Source organism: Panthera pardus, unplaced genomic scaffold (assembly GCF_024362965.1).
Source record: "Panthera pardus isolate Hobbes unplaced genomic scaffold, ASM2436296v1 HiC_scaffold_17, whole genome shotgun sequence".
Taxonomy (NCBI): Eukaryota; Metazoa; Chordata; class Mammalia; order Carnivora; family Felidae; genus Panthera; species Panthera pardus.
This window is the reverse complement of record NW_026526732.1, coordinates 2,419,238-2,443,242: the sequence shown is the minus strand read 5'-3', so window position 1 is coordinate 2,443,242 and position 24,005 is coordinate 2,419,238. Positions and strand designations below refer to the sequence as shown.

Sequence of the window (24,005 nt, the reverse complement as noted above, 5' to 3'; positions counted from 1 at the left end):
GATTTCTCCTCATAGGAACACGTTACAAACTTCGAAATAACTTCCCTGGGCTCATCTCTCTCTACCCGTTGAGATGAAAACTTTGGCATCATTTCTCTTGTTTCTTACTAACTTTTCAAAACATCTCCCAGACATGCCTGAACTTTGGGATCAGATGACATGACGTTGAGCCTCCTCAAGGTCTGAAGCGTATAAATTTGAGGAAGTTGCTTTATTTCTCCGAGTTTCAGTTGGACAACGCCAGCACGGTGTTGTGTGAGGATTAACGAAACAGAATAAGGAAGCGCCAAGGTATGTACCCACAGTGCCAGGTGCCAGTCCTTGGACAGCTTGTCCCTAGTCCGCTGGCTCCCCCCTCTCTGCATCACGATTCCGCTGTCTCTTCCTCTGCAGTGGGTTCCGTGACCTGTCACTGCACGACTCACCAAACTCGCCCCGCTGCCGGTCTCCTGTTCTGGCCCCTGTTTATGCTTCCCTCGCGGGCGCTGCTTGCCCCCCTGCCCCTTCCTACCTGGCTGGGTCCCCCTCGCGCTTCCTGACCGAGCACCGTCCTTCTTCCCCAAGGCCCCTGGGACCACTGCAGCGGCCAGAGCACGCACCCCCTCCTCCTCTCCACTCCCCCCCTTCTCAACGTGTCTCCTCGGTGATGAGTCACATTCAGCCCTGCCGCACGGCACAGCGCCGTGTGAGGTTCTTAAAAGCAGGAACTAGACCGCGCCAGCCATCTGTGTTCATGGCACCACGCACGTGGTAGGTCATCTGGAATGTGAGGCTTATAGCAGGCAAATTAGGTCGGTGTGGAGTGCCTTTTACGAGTACAGTTTTCAGGCCAGAGAGTTTAGGGCGGAGAGTAACCATGTCGAAACTCGGCAGGTGCAAAGGCATAGCAGGCAGTGGACCTGAAAGGTGTACAGCTTGATGTCCTTGCAAATCCTAAAATTTGAGATGTCGGCAGAGCCGGTGAGTCCCCCTACGAAATGCACTTTTATCCTAACTGGGGGATTTGCTGACGTAACTCGATGAATAGCATTTTCTTATTTGTATACGAAGAAAAGGGATAGACCCAAACGGTGTGGCACGGATCTAAGCCACTGCTGGATTCGATACCCTATCACCGACGTACCTGCTCCTGCCTTTCCCGGAACACCGCCATTTTCCCTTCCTCGTTCCTTCCCTCATCCTGCCCCCACTTCCAGCACCTGTGCCAACTGCTGCCTCTCTTGGGGAGGATGTGTTTTGTTGCTTCCTTCCTTCCTTCCTTCCTTCCTTCCTTCCTCCCTCCCTCCTTCCTTCCCATATAATTTATTGTCAAATTGGCTTCCGTACCACACCCAGCGCTCATCCCAACAGGTGCCCTCCTCAGTGCCCCTCACCCCACTTTCCCCTCCCCCCCACCCCCCACCCCCCCTCAGTTTATTCTCCGTTTTTAAGAGTCTCTTATGGTTTGCCTCCCTCCCTTCTCTGTAACTTTTCTCCCCCCTTCCCCCTCCCCTCTGGTCTTCTGTTAAATTTCTCGCGATCCACATAGGAGTGAAAACATATGGTATCTGTCTTTCTCTGCCTCACTTATTTCACTCAGCCTAACACCCTCCAGTTCCATCCACGTAGCTGCAAACGGCAGGATTTCATCATTTTTAATGCCTGTTGATGATTTCACAAGAGGTGTAGAATGTACGATGAACGGTAGAGAGCATTCCGGTTACCTATCTGCTGGCAAACCACGGCCAGCCGTGGCTCACAACAGTGACTTGTTATTAACTCTTGTGGCTCCGGGGGCTGACTTGGCTCAGCTGAGCGGCTCTGGTGCACGTGAAGTCAGAGGGCGGCAGGTACCTGAGTCCTGCGAAGGCTCCAGGGGGCTGGCTGGTGTCGGGGACCCCAGCCGAGCTCCCCGCCAGGCTGCTTCCGGCCCCTCCTCGCACGGTCTCGGCCGGGATCCCAGAGGAGGCCTGCACCCCGGCCGTGGGGGGGCTGCCTTTCTGTGACTCGGCCTCCGAAATCCCCGATCGCTACCCGCGCTGGATGCTAGCGGTCAGGCCGCTGGCCAAGTGCAATGCAGGTTCAAGAAGACGGAAATTAGAGTGTACCTTCGGACGCACGAGCGGCACTCCCATTTGGGGAGGAAAGGAAGTGAAAGTGGCCTCTTCCAGGGCCATCCCCAGGGAGGAAACACTAGCACCGACCCACAGGTGCCCAGGTCAGCGGGGTCTCACCACGCCAGCACCCCCGCCGCCCCAAACAAGACCCGGATGTGCTCCCCACAAACGCTGCAGACGACTGCGTTGTGGACCCGCATCCTGGGCCGCGGGGACTGCTCAGCAGGAGTTGAGTCAGCGAGGGCCACGGGCCCTTCCCAGCGGTTGAAGGGGCATCGACTTTTCCGGCCACGCGCCCACCAGCAGACGTCGGTCACCTGAGTGTCAAACACCTTCTGACACTAACCTCCAAGCTGAAAGCCCGTCAGACCCCCTGTCATCCTCTAAGGAAACAGTACAAACCGTGAGGAAGGCGACTGGACTGAGAAACATTCTTTACACGACTGTGTCTTGAAATCGTTGACATTTTGACGATTCACGTTTTATGATTTAAGAAGCGGTTTCTTCATGATTATCGACATTTGCCGAGTCCCTGGTGTCCCTTTTAACTTCTTCTTCCTTAAGGGAGCCAGTGTGGGTTCTCGGCCGTGGCTGCCTGGCCGGGGCCTCACTTTGGTGCTGTAGTCGAGGGTCCGGAGAGGCTCTCCCAGGCCCCAGGGCTGCCGGCCGGCAGTTAGCGTGGAGCAAACAGCCTCACCTCGGAGTCTAAAGCGATTCCTACGGCTGCGATGTTCATTCACCAAACCACACCCGGAATTTGTCCCGAACGGACTTCTCACATTCACCGTCAAACTTCTCGGACTGGAGCGTCGTATATAGAAAATGCATCCCTGCATGCCGCATTTCTTGCTTTCACGGAGCTCGCCGTGTCGGTGCAGGTGCGCGGCCCGATTTAAATTTGGGGGAGATCACGTAAGGCTGAGACCTCACAGGATTTTCGACCCAGGAAGTCTCTGGAGAGATCAAGGCAGAGTGGGCCGAGCCTCCTAAGGATGACCTATGCTATGGATCTGCTTTAAACTACAGAAGGACTCTGGAGGCACAGGACACAGCAGGCACGTGCGGGCCAGTGGCCCCAGGGTAGCGGCCTCAGCCGTGGGGCCGTGGAATGGAAGGGCGCCAGGCCCGCGGCTGGCTCTGCCCATCCGTGTCTCCCTGGGGGCGGGAGAGGAGCGCGAGGGGAGGGGGTCGAGCCTGGGGAGGCTTTGTGCCACCTCTGCCTCCTCGAGTTCCACTTCTGAAGGGTGGCCCGCGAGTTGGCCACAGGTGTCCCTGCCCCCCAGGTAGGGCGCTGTGACTGAGCCCCTGCTCTGTGGCTGCTTCCCTGTGTGACCGCACTGTTCAGCTTTTCTCCACTTGCTACTTTGCTGGACTTGGGGTCTTAGCACAATCAGATTTCCCTTTCTTTCTTTCTTTCTTTCTTTCTTTCTTTCTTTCTTTCTTTCTTTCTTTCCTTCTTGCTTTCTTTCTTTCTTTCCTTCTTGCTCTCTTTCATGTTTATTTTACTCATTTTGAGAGAGGAAGCACAAGCAGGGGAGGGGCAGAGAGAGAGGGAGACACAGAATCGGAAGCAGGCTCCAGGCTCCGAGCTGTCCGCACAGAGCCCGACTCAGGGCTCGAACTCACAGACTGTGATATCGTGACCTGAGCCGAAGTCAGACGCTCAACCAACTGAGCCACCCAGGCGCCCCTACATTTATTTATTTTTGAGAGACAGAGACAGCGTGTGCAGGGGAGGGGCAGAGAGAGAGGAAGACACAGAATCCACAGCAGGCTCCAGGCTCCGAGCCGTCCGCACAGAGCCCCATGCGGGGCTCGAACCCACGAACCGCGAGATGGTGACCTGACCTGAGATCAAGAGCCGGACGCCTTCCCGACTGAGCCCCCAATGCCCCTCCTTTTAGATGCGGACTAGCTCCAGGCTGTAATCGCGGTGGAAGGGCTGACCTTCCCATCTGCCTGTCACACACGGCCATTGCAGGGGAGGTTAGCAGAGAGAGCACAGGACACACGGGGACCCGGTTCCCCAGGTGGCCTGGGGCCCCCAGCAGGCGGCCCTTCCAGCAGCTTCCACCTCCGGCAAGGGGCAGGAGCGCGAAGGGCGGAGGGATGAGGAGGCCACGGCAGGAGGAAGAGCAGGGAGGCGGTCCCTTTTCTCTCCACCCAGCCCCGGCCTGTCACAGGGACAGAGGGAAGTCACTTGGAGGCGGGCCTCTCGAACAGCAGGGGACAGGGCACCTGCCTCAGTGGGAATCTTAAGCTCTGCCACAGACACCACCTCGGGACTCAGGGAGGAGAGATCCTTATTCAAAAGGACTATTGTAAGGCAGGGCCAACGGGTCCCTGCGACATAAGGTCTGTGAGTGGCTCGGAATGAACCAGAAAACGTTCTTGTTCCGCAGGGTGAGGGGAAGGAGAAGAAGCAGGCGGTTTGGGGGGGGGAAGCTGGACACAGGGAAGGGCCGGTCCTGCCAGGACGAGCGACCCCCGTGGCCAGCCGGGTCCCGGGAGGAGCGCCGAGGGGACAGAGTGCAGGGGTGCACAGGAGGCCTGAAGCCTGACTGACGGGCGTGGACTCCGTGCAGGGTGAGCACCCAGCGGTCGGGGCGCCCGGCGAGCTCAGCGAGGGGAGGACCGACAGCGCCGGCCGGTCTGGCCTCGGGTCGCGTTGGTCTCCGGGTCCCGTCGCTCTAAGACCTTTGGCACTTCCTGGGCCTCGACTTGCAGCAACACACCCTACGAAGATCTGGATTATGGTCCCAGAATTCTTTCTCTATTTCTTTCTGTTTTTGCTGTTTTTAAGCCGCTCACACCTAAACATGAATCCCCCGGGCGAGTCCTCGGTTACCACGTCGAACCGCAGGGCGCTCCCACCTGTCGCCTGCCGTCTCACAAAGGGCCCAGGCCCAGGGCTCAAGGACTTGCGTGTTGGACCCAAACTCGCCGAGAGCCCCGTCTGCTTCGGCACTGTTCCAACTGCTCCACGGGGACGGCCGCCGATGCTTCTGGGGACACGCCGAGGCCGCTACCTGACTGGGGATGGGACCGGGGTGTGGAGAGGGCCAGTGGTCTACCTGTGGGGGCACAGGTTTGGGGGGAAGGTGGGCACAGGGGCTCCAGGGGCCGCCTCACGGAACACAGTCTCGGGCGCCCTTTCCCAAACATTTCTACGGCCCCCCGGGCGGTTTGCAAAGCGCCCTGGTTCACGGGAAGTAAACGGGCACAGGAGGGGGAAGGCGCGAGGGCGAACCACAAGCGGCCACACGTGGGAAAGCAGCTCAAAGGCCCCCTGAGGAGCACCCAGCTCGGCTCCGCGGCCGGCGTGAGCCTGCTCCCGGGGTCATGTGATCGCTCGATCACCTACGGGACGCACACGGTTAACCTTCTGCATTTGGGCACATAGGCGTCACTCTTCAGTAGGAAGTGGTCGCAGTTCAGCAACTCGCTCTCGGCCACTTTTGGTCTCTCCCTGCTTTTTTTCTGCACGACCAGTAGAAACTGCATCGGGTCAACAGCATCCCGGTGCTGACGGGAAGCATCCCCGGGGGCCTCGGGCAGGACGATTCCCGTCGGATCCCAGCGCTTCTCAGGTGAGCACGGCCGAGCCCCTCCCTTCTTTGAAAAGCATCTTCACGTCCTTGACGCCCCCTCCTGATGGAGCGGTGGCCCTCCGGGGATTTCCAGAAGGCTGGCGTGGTGACTGCGCCACTGGACAAAGCTCAGTCTTGCTTTCGCCAAGACGCTGTCCTTCTGGGTTGAGGAACAGGGCCGGGCTGTCGGGGATCTTGCCTTTCCTCTCAGCGTGCGGGCGGTGATCTCATCTCCACCGCCCGGACGACTCGGGCTTTGCTACTTTATGGGGTTAAACCCCCACGGGGCAGCAGTCTCGCGTGAAATGCAGCCGTTTATGTACCTAAGCACACAAAGAGTTTGAAGAACTAGCAACAGAGCTAAGAGACGTTTTGGCAGCAATGCAGAAAGCGATTTGTGCAAAGAAACACGGCGAGGGGGCGTCTTGCGCGGCTGGAGATTGAGGGGGAAGGAGCTTGTCAGGTGTTATTTAAGAGAAATCGATGGGGTGGAACCTTTTATGAGAGTCAGGGAAATACAGAAGAAGCTCTGATAAGGGCTGCAAATGCCATCACGATTGTGAAGTCAGTGTCTCGTGACCACAGAAGAATACATAATGATCTTCAAGATCTCAAGCCTGTCCCAGGCTCCCTCCAAAGCCTGGGTAGCAGCAAAACTAGATACTGTGGAGATCGGCGCTGTGAGGACGTACACGCGAGGTCCCGATTAAAACTATTCTTGAAGGGATGAAAAGTTTAATTTCTGCAACCGAAAAAGAAAATGTAAAAGCGAGCTTCCAAAGAAGCAAAGGAAACCAAAAGAAAAAAAAAAAAAAATCACCAACCTATATACAAATCATTGGAAAAAACCTTCTGGCTTCTCTCTTAACCACTTATTCGAAAGCAGAAGGAAGCTGGCCTAGAGTTTCAGCTCTGCTGCTCTTTATCTAAAAAAGGATAAAACACCGTGAGCCCGCGGTTCAAGTGATTGAGAAAACACACATTTATGAATACCGACAATTGCTGTGTGAGAGATTCTGGTATCAGTTAAGAGGCTGTACAATAAGTAGGTTATTTAAGATCTTCTGGGGATTTATGGGGCTTGAGGAAAACCCTCTGGAGACAGAGTGAACGGGACGGTAAGGGTGAACAGCCCTCCAGCCTTCCATCTGTAGAATGGGTATAGCGTCTGCCTTAAAGGGTTTCTGTGGAGTTAAATGAGATGATAGTGACCCCAGCGTCCAGTGTGCACTTATAACTTAACGTGTAGTACACCCCACAGTGCTCTCACACACGTGCACACAGGCATGCACGCATATACGTACACACGCCCGCATGCACACAACATACACACGCAGGCACACACAACACGCGTGCACACAAACACACGTGCACAAAAATACACACGCGCGCACACACGTGCCCACATAAGACACGCCTGTACAAACGCACGCACACGACATACATATGCAGGCACACGCGTAACACGTCCACACGTGCAAATATACGCACAGAGCCCACGCGTACTCATACACTTAGGCACACAGGTGCACGCACACAGGCACACACCTATCCGCTCGTAGTTGGTTCTTGTTCTGTACCCTGCGGGCCATCGCTATTTACGAAAGCAAACACAGATTTAAAACCCTCTGCTTCCATTCAACTTATGACAGACCGTGAAAACGACTATAGAATTTGTTTTCATTCAGACGTGAAGCTTCCCTTGCTGATAATATTTTGATGAATCCTAGGAACGTTTTCCCCTTACTCAGTGTTCTTGGGCAGAGTCTGCCCTTGGCCAAATGGGCAGTGGAAGCCGGCCTGTCGGCCGCCCCCTTCTGCTTTTTCAGCGCCTCCTCCCTTCTCTAGGGGATCCTACTTCCCTTTCGCTGCCCTGTGTCGGCCACCGCCCACTCCCGGCCCCAACGGGCGGCCGGCCGGCCCGAGGCTGTGTCAGTTAGCCGGTCCCAGCTAGGACACTCGCAGTGGTGGCCACCTGCCCCCGGTCAGGTGACCGAACACCCCCCGGAGCCCTCAGGGCTCCAGAGCAGAGGTGCGGCGGGAGGGGTCCGCCGAAGCCAGCAGGCTCCTGTTGGGGGCGGTCGGCCGGCCCGCCCCTGCGCTCTCCTAAGCTGTAGCCAGTGGATGGGCCGCTTTCCTCGGCTTCCTGGGCGGGGTCTTTTAGGGCACAGACCATCAGACGGTCTCCTCGTCTGTGAACGAGTCAACCAATTAGCGGTTACTTTCCGAGACTCTCTTGCCTGTGGTCTCCAACAAAAACCACGCTAGTGTATTGCGATAAAACCCTAAGTCAGTATTTTAAACGCTATCTTTAAAAGCGTTACTCCACTTAGGTAACATCACATTTTTCTTCAAGTGACACTTTCTTTTCACGTGTGGTCACCAGACCTGTGACGTGTCGACACCCAAAAGCAGACACTGGGATCAGTCTACGTGTTGTCCTGGGAGTTTAGCACCTTTGCTTTTCGCTTAGAAGGGCGATGTATCTGTACGGTTTCAGAACGTGACTGCGCAAGTCGCGCGACATTTGACCTGTCGTCACGTGACTCTAAAACAGGAAGGGGAGGCCCGCACAGGCACGTCTTCCAACGAAAGCTAATTTCTGAGTCGGGGCCGCTGCGAGAAGAGTCAATCAGGCATCAGCGTGACGCCCGCATCGTTTTTGTTTCGTGCGGTTTCTGAGTGAAGGGATACGCCCCAGGTTAGAGACTGAGGACGCCGCGCGGTGCCTGAAGCTGGGTGACCCTCTTGCCTCGCTGGCGTCCCTCGCACGCTCGCCGTATCAGGCACCGTCAGCCCTGGCGGGACCGATCTGTCGGCGAACGGCAGGTGTGCCCGGAGCTTAGCCCTCTCTTTGAATGAGCTGATGCATACCTCCTCTGGGTCCGCTGTTTCCCAAGTGTTTTCCAAAGAACACTGGCTCCAAAGGGTCTGTGGGTGAAGTAGGTTCGGGGGATTGTGATGGCTCAAGCAGGGCTGAGAGCCGTTGACAATGCGCTGCCACGTAAGGATCCAAGAGGAGGGTGCGGTTAGCGGCATTTCCCAAACTTATTTAACCACAGAGCAATCTCTTCCCTCTTCCCTTCCTTCCTTTTCTCTTTCTACCCAGAACCTTTCTGGGGACTCTCTTTTATTTTATTATTATTATTATTATTATTATTATTATAATTTTTTAACGTTTATTTTTGAAGGAGAGAGAGACAGAGCGTGAGTGGGGGAGGGTCAGAGAGAGGGGGAGACACAGAATCGGAAGCAGCCTCCGGGTTCCGAGCTGTCAGGACAGAGCCTGATGCAGGGCTCGAACCCACGAACCGTGAGATCATGACCTGGGCCGAAGCCGGACGCTCAACCGACGGAGCCCCCCAGGCGCCTGGGGACTCACTTTTGAAGTCTGGTCTGTTCCAGTGACTGCGTCTCTTGGTGCCGGAATCCCCCTGGGAAGGAGCAGTTCCCGCACGGGAATAAGGGTGACGGTAACGTGCGGGGCGTGTCGACTCCAACCGCCGAGTGGTCAAAGCAGACACTCACGGGACCTACAGATCTCACCTGAATCAAGCTGTTCTAACAAATCAGAAGACCCAGGCGACCACCAGGCACAGAGAAACATCCCTCTCCTGGAGGAGCCCCAAATCACTAGACACAGCTCACTAAAAACGGGCTTTGGTGACAAATTAGCATAAGGTGTGGGTGGAGAGCGAGTGTGGAAACACTGTTCTCAGACACCCCCAGTTTATACCCACTCATCATACAGATGGAAGGTCCCAGGTGCCTAGTTCCCATCCTCCCGCAGACCATGCTCCCGGTCCCTAAACTCGGGTTTCTCTGCAGTCAGAAATGTAGGGGCACAGGGTCGGTCTGCTTAAAAGCACGTTTAGGTAGGGACCCCCGGGATTCTGTCCTGCGGCAAATGCCATTAACGTACTTCCGAGGACGGCTGGTCAAGGCTCCCAGTCCCTGGTGCCCCGGCTGGAGGGGGCCACTTGCAGCCTCCTTTCCAGAGGCTTCTAGCATGAGAAACGCTGACTCAGTAGGTCCCATCCTCCTCACGCCTCCTCATTTTCAGTACAGACTCACCCCCCTGTGCTTGACAGATAAGCATCTCCTGCGGGAGCCCGGGGCCGGTTTTGCAAACTCTTCCTGATGTTGGGGGTGGCGATGTGTTTGTGGAACCTCTGCTTGTTGCTGGGCGGCTGAGGCCGGACCCTCGTTCACAGGACAGCCTTGCGGGAGAGCTGGTGACTTCCTTCCCACCTGACCCCTGATCGTTTTTAGGCGAGGCGGCTTCCGTTCTGATACAGTCGTTCCTTGTTTTCATCGTGGCCGTTTGGCTCTAGCTGAGTCCCGCCGGCATTTTCCCCCAACTTACTCAAAATTGCTCTAAATCCGACGGAGCGGAGGCGGAGACCCATCACCCACCTCATTGCAGACCCTGCAGTTCTGCTTTGGCCTAAGAGGGTGAACACATTGAATTCAACAGGACGCACGCACCGAGCCCCGTTTTGGTTTTCTGTTGCTGTTCTCACGACGTCAGCGGCCTAACCCGCACACTCTTCGAACCTCCCAGTTCTGGAGGTCGGGGGTCTGATGCGGGTCGTGCAGGCTGAAACGGGCGTCTTGGCAGGGGCTGTGCTCCTTTTGGAGCCCCTAAGGGAGGATCAGCTCTTTGCAGGTGCAGGGCTGGGTGAGGTCCCCGTTGTCACGTTGGCTGTCGGTGGGGGCCGGGCCCAGCTCGTGGAGCCCACTCACCTGCTTGGCGTTCGAAGCGACGACGGACTGAGTCCCCCCCATGCTTTGAATCTCTCTCTCCCGCTCCCATCTCAGCTGGGGAAGGTCCCCACTTTTACACCAGGCCTACCTGGGTAATCTGGGGTCTGCTCTCCATCTCAAGGCGCTAACGCTTGGTCCCATCCGCAAAGCCCCTTTTGCCGCAGGAGGGCACGCGCGCGCAGTTTCCGGGGATTCGGGCGCGGACGTGGCTTGGGGCGCGGACGTGGGTCCTGCTGACCACCTTGTCTGTCAGTACAGTGTGTGTGTGTGTGTGGGTGTTAGTGAGTGTGCAAGCAATACGTGATTGAGGAAGGGGGATACGATGTGGGTGAAAGGAAGCTTGTTAGGTGGCTGGCCAGCAGGCTGACTGGTGTTGTTCCCTCTGCATGGATTTAGTCGTCTCTCCATGAAATATCATATAAATCTCTTAAAATGTATCCTGCTGCCACACTTTCCGTGTGATTGCACCTGCGAGTTGCAGCCTTCGAACCCATGTTGCGACACCTCCTACTTTCGCCACGGAATTTCGCCATATTGGATTTGCCTCATTGTTTGATTCTGTCCAGAGTTTTTTCACACTGATTCACCCAACATAATGATTATATTTTCAGGCGTCCGGTCACCTCAGACGTGATGAGCCTGCCTCCTCTCTTTTTGTGCCTGACATTGATAAAAATGACGGGCAGCACAGGGTTGAGGACAGGGCCCAACATGGGGCCAGTTGGGGTCTTTGCCCAGGCGGTCACCCTACTAGTGAGCCACCGAACCGTCCTCCACCCAGATCGTACTCCCACGTCTTTGTTACTTATCAATTTCAGATTCTTTACACGTTTATTTATTTTGAGAGAGAGAGAAAGAGGCAGAGAGAGAGGGAGGAACGGAACCCCAAGCAGGCTCCACGCCGTCAGCCCACAGCCCACAGCGGGGGCTCCCACAGTGGGGAGCCCCACAGCGGGGCTTGGACTCACGGCCGGTGACATCATGAAGATCGAGAATCGGACGCTTAACCTACGGAGCCACCCGGGCGCCCCTGCAAATTTCAGATTTAATCGTAGATTTGCGACGTCTGCAACGCCTGATCTGCAGGTTCGTGGCCATGACAGCCAGGCGTGGAGTGCCAGCCGGGCGTCTCCCGACGGAGTGCCCACCCCCCCGGCATCCTCACTAACACGCTTCAGTGCCCTGCTGGGCATCCTCGCCAGAGGAGGTGTTTACCTTCTCTCCCCGCACATGAGTTTTGAGAGCTCCTACACGGTCTGTCCTCTGCTGGGACTCCACGGGCGTCGGTCAGCGGAGGAGGACGCCGTGCTTCTCGCGTCTCACTCGGTGCGATGCCACGGCGGGCCCGGCGGGGTGCGAAGCCTCTGAGGGGCTGACACCCAGGCAGGTGGTGACAGTGAGTCACCTCGGAAGCAACGCTCAACGCTTCACTCGAGGCGGCTGCACACCAGGGAAGGACAGTCTTACCTGCAAAACCAGATTGAGTAGCATAATATTTCTAAGTGCGTCATCATGATTTCTGCCCGAGGCCTCAAAACTTCCTCCCAAGGGCAATTTAGAACCGTCTGTCCCACAGATTCTCTTAAAACCAACTGGTTTTGTAGGCATGTCTGTATTCCCGTCAGTCTGAGAGGCAGCGACTTAGGAAACACTTCCATTTCAAAGCTAAGCTGATTACATTTTGGGAATCAGTTGGGGCCGATGCACTTACATGTGATCTAGTGACTTCGAAATAAGGAAGGTCTGGCAGGAATGGTGGCGATGGTGAGGACGTGAGAGAGAGAGAGAGAGAGAGAGAGAGAGATGAGCTTTAAAAACAAGGTCGGGCGGGACTCCCGTGTCCCGAAGTCTCCCAACTGTGGGTTCGTCGGCTCAGCAAAGAATGATCAGATTTGGTGATAACGCCGGCCGCTCCTGTCAACCACTGGCGGCCAACACACAGTACCTGCCACCTCTGGTTCAGGGACACAGGTCTTCAAAAACGTCTCCGTGTCTCTACCACCCCGGTCTGTGCAACGACAACAACGAAATGCAGAACTTGTGTCTCCAAAGAGGCGATCTTGCTGCTCAAGATTGGAGGTGAGCGAGATACGTGAGCAAAACACCTTCTCTGCGTGATGTGGCGGCACAGACGCCAATCTGTCACCAACACGGTTTCCTGAAACCAACTCACGTGATGTCTGTGGTGAAAATGGTGGCCTGGCGCAGGCTGAATCATTTCCAGGCGCGGCAAGTGACTGGCATCCACGTGAACTTGACGACACTTTTTATCAAGAACACGGATTCCTGCTTAACCACAACCGCGTCACCTTCACCATCATCCAGATTTGCAGGCTGTGCCTTCCGAGCAGGCGCGAGCGCCACCCCCGCCCCGCCCCCCGGCTGCTGGGCTGACCTCACCACGGAGCGTCTCTGGCCCCAGCCTTCTCTTCGCCAAGAGCCGGTCACCTGTTCTTCTTCTGGACCTTCCAGGGTCCCACGCAGGTTCCCAACGGTCTGTTCACCCGACAGCTTCCTGGAGCTGGAGCTGGTGCGTGACTGGTCTCTGTACCTACGGTGTCGTCCTCAACAGATGGTTCCTGAACAGTTGTTGAGCTCAGTTACATTTGAATTCGGGAAACATGCTATGTCACAGTGTGGGGGTCCGGCTGGGCGCTGAGCACACGGCAGGTGGGGACGTCCCTCCCGGCCTTTCCACGGCTCCCTTGTCAGCCTCCCAGCCTCCATGTGATCTGAATGTCACCGTGTCACCCCCCCCCACGTGACCCCATCTCCCTGGGCCCCTCGGATTGGCACGTGGTCCATCGTCTCCGTCACCACGCCGGCTCTGTTCCCTCTGAGCGTTTCCTGCCGTTCCCCGCAGTAGCCCTGTGGCCCCCGTGCTACGGCTCACACGCTGCCCTGTCCCCATCCCCCTCCCGCTCACCTGTACCCCTTCTTTCCCAGGTCCTTCCTTGCGAGCCTGCCACAACCCCCTGAGTCCTCTGTGAGGACCCTGACCTATGGCACCTGTTGTCTCGAGGTATTTTACTAGCCTCGTCAGGGCAGAGTTTACTTAGCCTTGAGGTCACCGATTTGAACTATGTGATGCGATACGTTGTGACAAGGCACGCCGACGTCACCGTCCTGATGGGGAACGTTTGCATCACCAGGACAGGGTCCCTGTGCCCCCTCAGCCAACGCTGACCCATGACAGTCGCCGATCTGATTCCCATTGCCGTCGTGTTTGCTTTTTCTAAAGCTTCACATAAATGGAATAATGTGGTAGCTGGTATTACACGTCTGGATTCTTCACCCAGCGGGAGGCTTTTGCGATTGGCCCGTGTTGGAGCCCGTATCTGTGGTCCGTTCCTTCTTGCTGCCGGGCGCTGCTTTATCACCCGGGGACAGCACGATGCGCTGTTCCGTTCAGCGGCAGATGGGAGCTTCGGTTCTTTCCACTTTCTAGCGATGAGTGTGAACGTGCCGTAGACTTTCAAGCGCTGGCCTTTCATTTTCTTGGGCGACGCACGCGAGCGTCGGCTGCTGGTTCGTGCGGTAAGTGCGTGTTTTACTTCGTATGGAACCACGACCCTCTTTTCTCACCGTGGCCGTGGGGGTTTGCGTCCCGCCACCAGAGCGTGAGCGCTTGGAGGGCACATCGTCACCCGCACCTTCTGTCTTGTCTGCTCGCTCTTTCAGCTACCAGCTTCCGGTGGGGAGCGGCGTCTCAGCGCAGTTTTAATTTGCGTTTCCCGGATGATCAATCGCCTCGAACATCTTTCCTTGTGCGTAATTGCCGTCCGTGTATGTCCTTTGGTGAACTGACTTCAGACTTTTTGCCTGTTTCTTGTTCAGTTGTGTTCTCCTGATACCGAATTTTAAGAGTTCTTTGTATCTTCTGGATACAATCCATGATCAGATTTAAGGTTACAAATTTTTTCTCCATTCTGTGGTCAGTGTTTAATTTTCTGAAGCATTTTTCAAAAAGCAGAAGCTTTAAATTCTGATCAATTTATCAAAAGTTGTTTGTGTGTGTGTGTGTGTGTGTGTGTGTGTGTGTTTTCCCGTTCATGCCTTTTGCAATTTAGATAAGAAATCTCTACCATTCCCCAGGGCACAAAGATTTTCTCTTCTGTTTTCCTCAGATGTTTCATGGTTTGGGCACTCGCATTAAATCTATAATTCATTCTGAGTTATCTTTTTGTTTGTAGCAGGAGGTCAAAGTAAGGATCAACTTCCTTTTTTTTTTTTTAATGTTTATTTACTTTTGAGAGAGACAGAGACAGAATGTGAGTGGGTTGGGGCAGAGAGAGAGAGAGGGAGGCACAGAATCGGAAGCAGGCTCCAGGCTCCGAGCTGTCAGTACAGAGCCCGACGCGGGGCTTGAACTCATGGACCTCGAGATTATGACCTGAGTCGAAGTCGGAAGCTCCACCGACTGAGCCACTCAGGTGCCCCAGGAGACAGAGAATCCGAACCAGGCTCCAGGCTCCACGCCGTCAGCACAGAGCCCGACACGAGGCTCGAACTCACGAACCCGGAGATCATGACCTGAGCTGAAGTCGGACACTCAACTGACTGAGCCACCTAGGTGCCCCAGGATCAACTTCTTATGCATGAACATCCAGTTGTTCCAATACCATTTATTGCCAAGATTGCGTTTTCCCTATTGAATCAGTTGTCCGTTGACGTGCAGTCTATTTCTGGACTCCATTCTCTTCCATTGATTAGTGTGTCTGTCCTGTTACCAACAGGATGCTGTCACGACACCTGTAGCTTCGTAGGAAGTCTTGCAATCAGATAGTATGAATCCTACGATTCTGTCCTCTTTTTCAAAACTGCTTTGGCTCTTCTAAATCCCTTGGATTTCTATATAAATTTTGGATTCGGCTTGTCGGTTTCTTCAGGAGTCCTGCCACAATTTTGATTTGGATTGTGTTGTATCTGTAGATCAGTTTGGAGAGAACTGACACCCTAATATCGAGCTGTCTAATCCTGAACCCAATACAACTCTCCTTTCGTTTAGATCTTACTTTCTGTCAGCAACGTCGTATAGTTTTCAGTATGGAAATCTCGTGTCGATTTCGATGACGTAGTCGTAAGTATTTTATTTCATGTTTTTGAGGTCATTGTGAATTTTTTTCCAGTTTCAATGGCCAAATGTTCCAAATATTGCTAGGGCAGAGAATTACAACTGATCTGTGTATGTTAATCCTCATCAGTGTTTTTTTTTTTTTTTTTTTTTTTTTACATATTATATATTTCATCTACAGAACATTGATTTGGGTCTTTTTTGTATCTTTTGTCATTTTCTCCACTGTATTTATGCTTTCCTCTACCTTCCTGAGCATTTGAAGTGTATTTGTACTAGCTACAGAGCAGTTTTTTCTATCATTTCTGTTATTTTTCTGTTTGTTCATATAGATTATGGGTCATATTTTCCTGTTCCCTCAAATGTCCGCATTATAGTCTGTTAGTGGCTGTGACAGGTTACCTTAGGGTGGCTTGAACAGCATACATTTATTGCTACAGTCGGGGAGGCTGGGAAGTCCAAGATTCGGGTGCCAGCAGGCCCATGTCTAGGGAGGACCCCCTCCTGGTTCAGTCTTTTTGTCGCCTTCACGTGGGGGAGAGCAGACAGAGAGCAAGAAGGCTGTCATGTGTCTCTTCTTCTGAGAACACTAATCCCACACGAGGGGAGGCCCCACCTATAGATGCCACCACCTTGGGATTGGGCTTTAGCGTCTTTCAGGGAGACACAGACATTCAGCCTACGGTGGTCTAGAGATTTCGGTTTGGGTGCCTGACATGAACTTCACATGGTCGAAGGCTGGATTTTATCGCAGGTTTTTGTTCTGGAAAGTAGTTCTATTGCTGGGATCAGATGGATCACATCCGAGACTTTCTTTTGTTATGGCAGGACCAGAGCAGCGTTTAAGGTAGGTTTATTTGAGTGGCATTCCTCCGAACACGGTATTGTTCCGAGGATGCTGTCCCATGACCTGGGACTTAGAAGGTGCCGCTACTCTTCCTGCGGGAGAGAACCATTCCTAGCCCGCGAGGATTCCAAGGATTTCTCTGTGTCTCCTTTCTGGGATCAGTCTTGCCTTGCTTCCTCTCAAGGACACGTCTCTGCCGCTGTCCTTATTTTTCTGTGTGTGGCTCCCTCCTCCCCCATATTTTGTCTCGCAAAGCATAGCTGCCTTGGCCTCCCAGGACTCCGATCCCTGCGTCCTCGGCGGGGTGGCCGTTCCCGGGTCAGGTAGCCCCCACGCCCTGCACTTGGAAACTGCTTCTGTGTAAGTTGGGGCTTCACAGAGCTCGGGGCCGTAGCACTCTCTGCCCGCTCTCTTCTCGTCAGGGACCATAACCCTGCGACACCAATGTCTGAAAACTGTTATTGAACATACTTTACAGGGTTTTCTGGTTGTTGAATGCCGTAGGGTGCATTCGGTTTCTGTTAATCCCTCCTGGCTGGAACCGTTAATCTTGTGGTCACGCTTGATTGATATGGTTCACCTGATGATCTGTTGCTATATCCACCCCCTCCTATTCTCTCACACACAAAGGCTTTACTTTGTGGTTCTCCATGCCCTAAAGCCCCGAGAATGTATGCTGGAGGTGACTGCAGATGTGCCCAGGTGACCCACGCCTCCCCCTAGTGGCACGTCCAGGGAAGCGGCTGGGAGGCGGCAAAGACTCCCCAAGTGACAGCTCCAGGCATCAGGGAAGGAACGGGCTGGGGGCCGCCCCATCCATGACTGTGTAAGCAGCACGATGAGAATCCGGCGATATGACAAGTAGGCTCAGAAAATCCTTCAGGGCGAGGGCGAGTTTTGTGTTATCCTGACTTCCTCCCAGAATGTCAGGTATGGGTACTGACTGTGTAGGTGATAGATTCCCTGCCGGTGCACCTGGGGCGGGGTGGGGGGGGGGTAGGGTGGAGGAGGAGGATGAAGACACATTTGACACGATTATCAGCATCCTGGGCCAGGGAACTTATTGGGGACGGGGAGGGACAGATGATATATCAGGACGGTCACACTCAGTAACAGAGAATGGTTGGATGTGAGGGTCAGAGAATTCTCCGTCCCTTCCTGTTTGAGTTTGTTTCAAACGCCAGTGGTCAGAGCCCTTCCCTCTGAGATTCCAGCTCCGCACTCACTCGTATCCCGGCGAATTTCTTGAGCCGGGCCCCGGGCACTGCCCCTCTTGGCTTTGACCTTCCTCCCCGCGGTCTGGTTTCTGACGATTAGGATGTCGCTGCCCCTGCAGGTTAGTGGTTGTTGGCTGCAACAGCCGTGACTTTTAAGAAGCACATGTACGTCCCTCCTGCCTTTCGAGCCCGGGAATCTTAGTGTATCTTGAGGATGACTGTCACGTTTAGACTTTTAAAAAAAATTCTACGGGAGATTCTCACATCCCCAGCAGGATGAAAAACACCGAATGATTCTGTCAACTAGTTGCAGGCAAATACTGTAAATTCTAAGTACTGTAGACGCACCTACACTTCTGTGGATGTTGTTCAGTGGAATCTTATTGAACGTAATTAAATTGACTTTTGCACCAAGATTTCTGTGTAGGTCAGAATCTGTGGTTTTGCTGCTATCACCCTTCTTTACGCTATAGATCGGGGATTGACAAATGACGCCCCATGGACTCAAGCGCATTCATTTGTGAAATTGTTTATGGTTGCTTTCACGCCACCGGGGCAGGTCTGAGTAGTTGGGACAGAGACTATATGACCTGCAGAGGGAAAATATTTACCATCTGGTCCTTTACAGAAAGAGGTTGTGGACCCCTGTTCTAAATGAATATTTTGAAACAAATATTTTGGGGGGGGGCGCCTTGGTGGCTCGGCTGGTTGAGCATCCAACTTCAGCTCAAGTCGCGATCTCAGGGTTTGTGAGTTCAAGCCCCGCATCGGGATCCCTGCTGTCAGTGCAGAACCCACTTGGGATCCTCTGTCCCCGCCGCTCCCCCACCCCCCGCCTCTCTCTGCACCCACCCTGCTCACACTCTCTCTCTAGAATAAAACATTTTAAGTTGATGTGTTTATTTTGGGAGAGAGAGAGCGGGGGAGGGGTAGAGAGAGAAGGAGACAGAGAATCCCAAGCGGGCGCACGGAGCCGATACGGGGCTCGAACACGCGGACCGTGAGATCATGACCTGAGCCGAAGCCCAGAGTCTGATGCTTCCCTGAGCCCCCCAGGCGCTCCCCCCCGAATGGATATTTTCACGTAAGCCAGCATGCCGCACACGCTCTGGGTCCTCGTGAGACGGAATGCTGGTAACGCGATTCTCCGGCTCCCTGGGAACATTTCTGTCTCAACTACAGTGTATCTTGCTTTCTTTCCTCCTTAGACTCACTTCTCTACTGTCTCCGCTGGTGAGCCGGAGGGGCTGGACGCCCACCCCCTTCCGTACCAGGCCCGTATTTTCCGCCGCAAACAAGAGCGCGATGAGCGGGGTGAGCGTCTAGTCTCCTTTGGCGGGGGTACCGTTTCGGTCAGCCGGGGCTCCTCGGAAATCACACTGCAGCTAACTCTACCTCTGTTCGCCTTCCAGGAACCGATGAACATCAGCGACGTCTTCGGTCTGAGTGAGGATTACTTTGGGTCGGGTAATAATAGCTCGGATTACTCAATTGATGACAGCACGTTACTGTGCTCCCTGCAGGAGGTCAGAACGTTCTCTGGGCTGTTTGTGCCGATCGCTTACTCCCTGATCTGCGTCTTTGGCCTCCTGGGCAATGTTTTGGTGGTGGTCACCTTTGCTTTCTACAAGAAAGCCAAGTCTATGACAGACGTGTACCTCTTGAACATGGCCATCGCCGACATACTCTTTGTCCTCACCCTCCCGTTCTGGGCCGTCAGCCACGCCACCGGCGAGTGGATCTTCAGCAACGCCACGTGCAAGCTGATGAAGGGCATCTATGCCATCAACTTCAACTGCGGGATGCTGCTCCTGACCTGCGTCAGCATGGACCGCTACATTGCCATCGTCCAGGCCACCAAGTCCTTCAGGCTGCGGTCCAGGACGCTGGCGCACCGCAGGGCCATCTGCTTCGTGGTCTGGGTGGCTTCCGTCCTCATCTCCGGCTGGACGTTCACGTTCAACCAGAAGTACGAAGTGCACGGCAGCTACGTGTGCGAGCCCCGGTACCAGGCGGTCTCGGACCCCATCAAGTGGAAGCTGCTGATGCTGGGGCTCCAGCTCCTCTTCGGCTTCTTCATCCCGCTGGTGTTTATGATCTTTTGCTACATGTTCATCGTCAAGACCCTGGTGCAGGCTCAGAACTCCAAGCGGCACAAGGCCATCCGCGTGATCATCGCGGTGGTGCTGGTGTTCCTGGCTTGCCAGATCCCCCACAACATGGTGCTCCTGGTGACGGCCGCGCAGCTGGGCAGGATGAACCGCTCCTGCCAGGGCGCCAGGCTGCTGGGCTACAGCCAGAACGTCACCGAGGTCCTGGCCTTCCTGCACTGCTGTCTCAACCCCGTGCTCTACGCCTTCATCGGCCAGAAGTTTCGGAGCTACTTCCTGAAGATCGTGAAGGACCTGTGGTGTGTGCGGAGGAAGCAGAAGGCGTCGGGCTTCTCCTGCTCCAGGCTGCACTCGGAGGCCTTCACCTCCAGGCAGAACAGCGAGACCGTGGACAACGACAACGCGTCGTCCTTCACCATGTGACCGGCCCGGGGCCACGGCCCCCCCGGCGGCTCGGGGAACGTGCACTTGGACCGGGACCCCCGTCCCCCCGTGGGACCGGCCGCGGGGGTCTCATCCCGACGGGGCGGCCGGGGCCCCCGCGTGGCGTGTCCCCACTTTTCTTCCCCGCAGCCCCGAGCCCCCCGGGGCTCCCCACGGCTGGCGTTCCCCGGAGCAGAGAGGACTCTTGACAGACGTGGACGTTTTCGGAAGCAGGCGTGGAACCGCCCCTAGAGCACGGTGTCTCCTGGTCACAGCACACACGCGCGGGGTTCGCGAGATGGAAGCAGAGAACGTCACACGAGAGCCTCACACAAGGCAGCACAGGCAGACGCTGAAACGCGTTCCCCGGGCTGCAGAAGCGGCCTGGCGGACGGGAGAGAGCGGGTCGCCACGCGCCGTCGGGAGAGCAGACGTTTGCTTTATTTCCCTGGGAGAACGGTCACTGCAGATACGACAATTCTCCAAAAATCTGTTCGACAGAGTTCCACGAAGACGCATGCCATCGGCACACTTTCAGCACACGGAGGGGCTTAATAAATACTTGTTACACAAAGCGTAGTGAAATTGGGGGTTGGAGTACAGTCGGGAGTGTTAGGTGTTTAAATCTGAGTTTTAGAATGGAGCAAGGAAGCTTCCTGAGACAGCATACAGAGAATTTTTGCTGCGCGTCCACAGCGGGTCAGAAGCGGCACACACACGGGGGGATGTGGGTAGGAAGCGCTTCACGCTGGTGGCGAACAGGGAGGGAGGGAGAGAGAGAGAGTAAGAGAGAGAGAATCTTAACCAGGCTCCACACTCAGTGCAGAGCCTGACGCGGGGCTCGATCCCGCGAACTATGAGATCATGACCCGAGCTGAAACCAAGAGTTGGACGCGTAACCGACTGAGCCACCCAGGTGCCCCAGTCATGGAACCAGACTTTAACAGCGCTCCTCAACTTTGCAGACAAAGTTCCTAGACCGCAAGTTTTGAAAGTGCTTTGTAAATATATGAACGTGAGTGGAAGAAGGACGAATATTACAAAAATGCAGGCATTGTTACAAAGACCTTGACGTGTTTAATCTTGACTCACGTGTTATTTGAAACATTCTACTGTTCTTGCAAGCTTCAACCGCATCTTTCTATGAAATTCGAAGTCATAGCTTAGGATCCAATGTCTGTATGTTTACAGATAGTTTTGGCTTTGCAAAAGAAAACTGTTTTGCACGGGAAGTAGGACTCGTCTTCCAGAATCGGTGTTCTGACTTGGGAGACTGTGGTGTTCAGAGGTCCCACCTCCTTGGAACCTGTCAGCGTTCGACTCCAGAAATCAAAGCACGGGGACATTACTCAGATGCCCCTCTCAGGACGGCCGATGCGCCGAGCGGGTCTCCGCAGCTCGGCGTGTGTCCCCGGCTGGCACAGAAGCGCCGTGTCTGCTGGGCACAGCCGGAATAAGTTCTTGTGTATAATTTTTCAGATAAGTGAAGCTTACTTCTTTATGCATTAGCCCGTTTACAATTTCAGCCATAATGAATAAAAACATTTCTAAAATATGACACATACTTTATTTCATTACATATCGTTTCTTGCTGCCTTGGGCACACCCATAAGTGTTCGGTGCCGAAATGCACTGCCGCCCTCAGGGGACCCAGAGCTACACGGGTCTGCTCCCATATTAGGTGGCTCTGGTTTGTTCTTTAACGGTCCTGGTGTCTTCTTTTCATTGGTTTCCCCAAATCCGCTCCCATCGCAGGCTCTGGCTGGACCTTACGTGTGTCTGACATTAAGCCACCCTCCGCGCCTTGGCGAACGCGACTCTACGACGGCTGGGGAATCACCTATCTGTTCTTGCAAGAACTGTCTTCCCAGGGGCAACGACTTAGGATTTGCCCGTGTGTTGTTCATAAGTTAGTCGTATACATGTGCTTACGTTGATTACGTACGCACGCGTGCAGATTTATATACAAGCACAACTCCTTGTACGGCCAGAAGACAAGTTCTTGTGGTTCCTGTTCCAGAGTAGTTGAGGCGATCCTGAGCACTTATTTCCGGACAAGTGAGATTTTGCTACCCATAAATCTCGACAAAGGGGACACCGTGGGCAGGGAAGCATCACCTTGCAGACAGCGTCGTTATTTGCTTCCGGACAGATAGGCTAGTTTTAAAAGGAGGCCGGAAAAGTAGAGTATTTTCAAATCCTTTGAAGATTTCTGATAACGTGTGCCAATTCCAGGCACTTCGGAGGTGTAGGAACAGAGAACCTGGTCTAAGGAATACAGCGTGCGTGTGAATCGCGCGTTAGTTTCGGAAGGTGCTGGAATAAAACGGCACCGACCCCGCAGCTGCCGTGGCGGACCTTTACTGCCTCACCGTCCCGGAGACTGGATGTCTGAGATCCAGGCGTGGGCAGGGTCGGTTTCTCCGGCGGCCTTTCTCCTGGCCGTGTAGACAGCCGCCTGCTCCCTGTGTGTGACCCGGTCACGTTGGGTCAGGGCCCACCCACAGGCCCTCACTTTGCCTTACTCACCTCTGTAAGGCCCCGTCTCCAAATTCGGTCACATCCGAGGAACCGAAGGTGAGGACTCCACCAGGTGAATTTGGGGCCACAAGTCAGCTCCTAACAACCCATTTTCTGAAGGCAGAGCAACGTTTCACACTCTGGTTAAAGTCACACACTCGAGAATTCTTTCCCGGGGAGTCTCCTCCTTCCTGACAAGCTGTGTTGCAAATACCCGCTCCTATTTCAGGTTTTCAGACGCACATCCCCACGGAACGAAGGTGGGAAGGGGCGGCTGCCTGGGGTCAGGCCACACCCGCCGCCTAAGCAGTGCGGTAACTGAGCACCCGCACCCCCCACCCCCTCGCAACACTGGCGCGGAGAGCCTCAGCCCCAGGGTTCCAGAGGCCGGTGGGTCCCAGCCTCCCCAGGCCGCCCTCCAGCTCCTCCGTACTGGGGGTGGACAGCGCCCTCTTGGGGGGGCGGGGGACGCAGCGTGGCCGCGGAAGGGGGTGCCCGGGGGGCCCGGTTGTGCCCGCCCCGGTGCACACGCAGGGCGCTCCCGCGGCCGAGCTCGGGTGGCCTCTGCTGTCGTGGCCCCGTTCCGGGAGCCCTCACCTCCTCCCTCGCAACGCTGGGAAGAGCCACGATGTCCCACGATGTCCCACGATGTCCCACGTCTACTGTTAACTCTGTGGACTGTCATACCCCACTGAGTCCAGCGCCTGTGATGGAGCCCGACACTCTGCGCCTTGCCCTACAGGGAACCTGGCACTGGCGGTGTTTGTGCTCAGAGATTTTTCCACCGGCGGGGGGCGGCAGCGTGCGCTGCTCGGAACCACCCGCCGCGACTTGTTTTCGCATTTCTCGGCTCGGTGCGCGCACCTGCAACACCGCAGCCCACTGCCAGCGCGCAGTCTCACGCTCCTCCCCGGCTTGCATCGGCTGATATAATAATTTGTCTCGTAGTGTCATTTCGGTAAATCCATAAGGGAGCTAGAGGCAAGCTGACCCCTGGGCTGACTTCTCTGTTGTTTTGAGTCCACGGAGCCGATCCACGATGACCAGTAGGGCGCCGCCGCCCTCAAGTCCAGGCGGTCCTCTTGGTGCAGGGGAGCCGCCCCAGCTCCCTCCGTCACGTCTCCATCCCGGCCACCGGAAAGGGGAAAAGGGGAAAGCAGGCGGCCTTTTCTTTAACGGGATGCCCTTCAAGTGGTGGGAGTCGCTTCTTCCTTGGCCTTACCTTCGCCGTGGGGTTACGAGCAGGGGAAAAAAGCCGGGGAGAAGTCCCCCGCCGGCTGCCCACGAGTCGCGTCCACACACCTGTAAAGGCAGGGCACACACAGCGGTTCCGCTGCTGTGTGCGAGGGGAGAAGGGGCG

The 24,005-nt window shown here is 55.1% G+C and overlaps 1 protein-coding gene across 6 annotated transcripts in view; it reads left to right on the top strand.

Annotated features, from left to right (window-relative positions):
* CCR6 (C-C motif chemokine receptor 6) overlaps positions 1 to 21,683 on the top strand; it is a 28,192-nt gene extending 6,509 nt beyond the window's left edge. The window contains exons 1-4 of one of the 6 annotated variants that reach the window (XM_019412771.2): positions 4,247 to 4,451; positions 5,592 to 5,686; positions 18,800 to 18,905; positions 19,004 to 21,683. In XM_019412771.2, the coding sequence (XP_019268316.1) occupies positions 18,897 to 18,905; positions 19,004 to 20,125 (1,131 nt within the window). In that variant the 5' untranslated portion in view covers positions 4,247 to 4,451; positions 5,592 to 5,686; positions 18,800 to 18,896 and the 3' untranslated portion in view covers positions 20,126 to 21,683. Of the gene's footprint in view, positions 1 to 4,245; positions 4,452 to 5,186; positions 5,687 to 18,799; positions 18,906 to 19,003 lie in introns of those variants that run through there. The other 5 variants (XM_019412773.2, XM_019412774.2, XM_019412775.2 and 2 more) reach the window with 5 other exon arrangements.
* Positions 21,684 to 24,005: the final 2,322 nt, after the last annotated feature.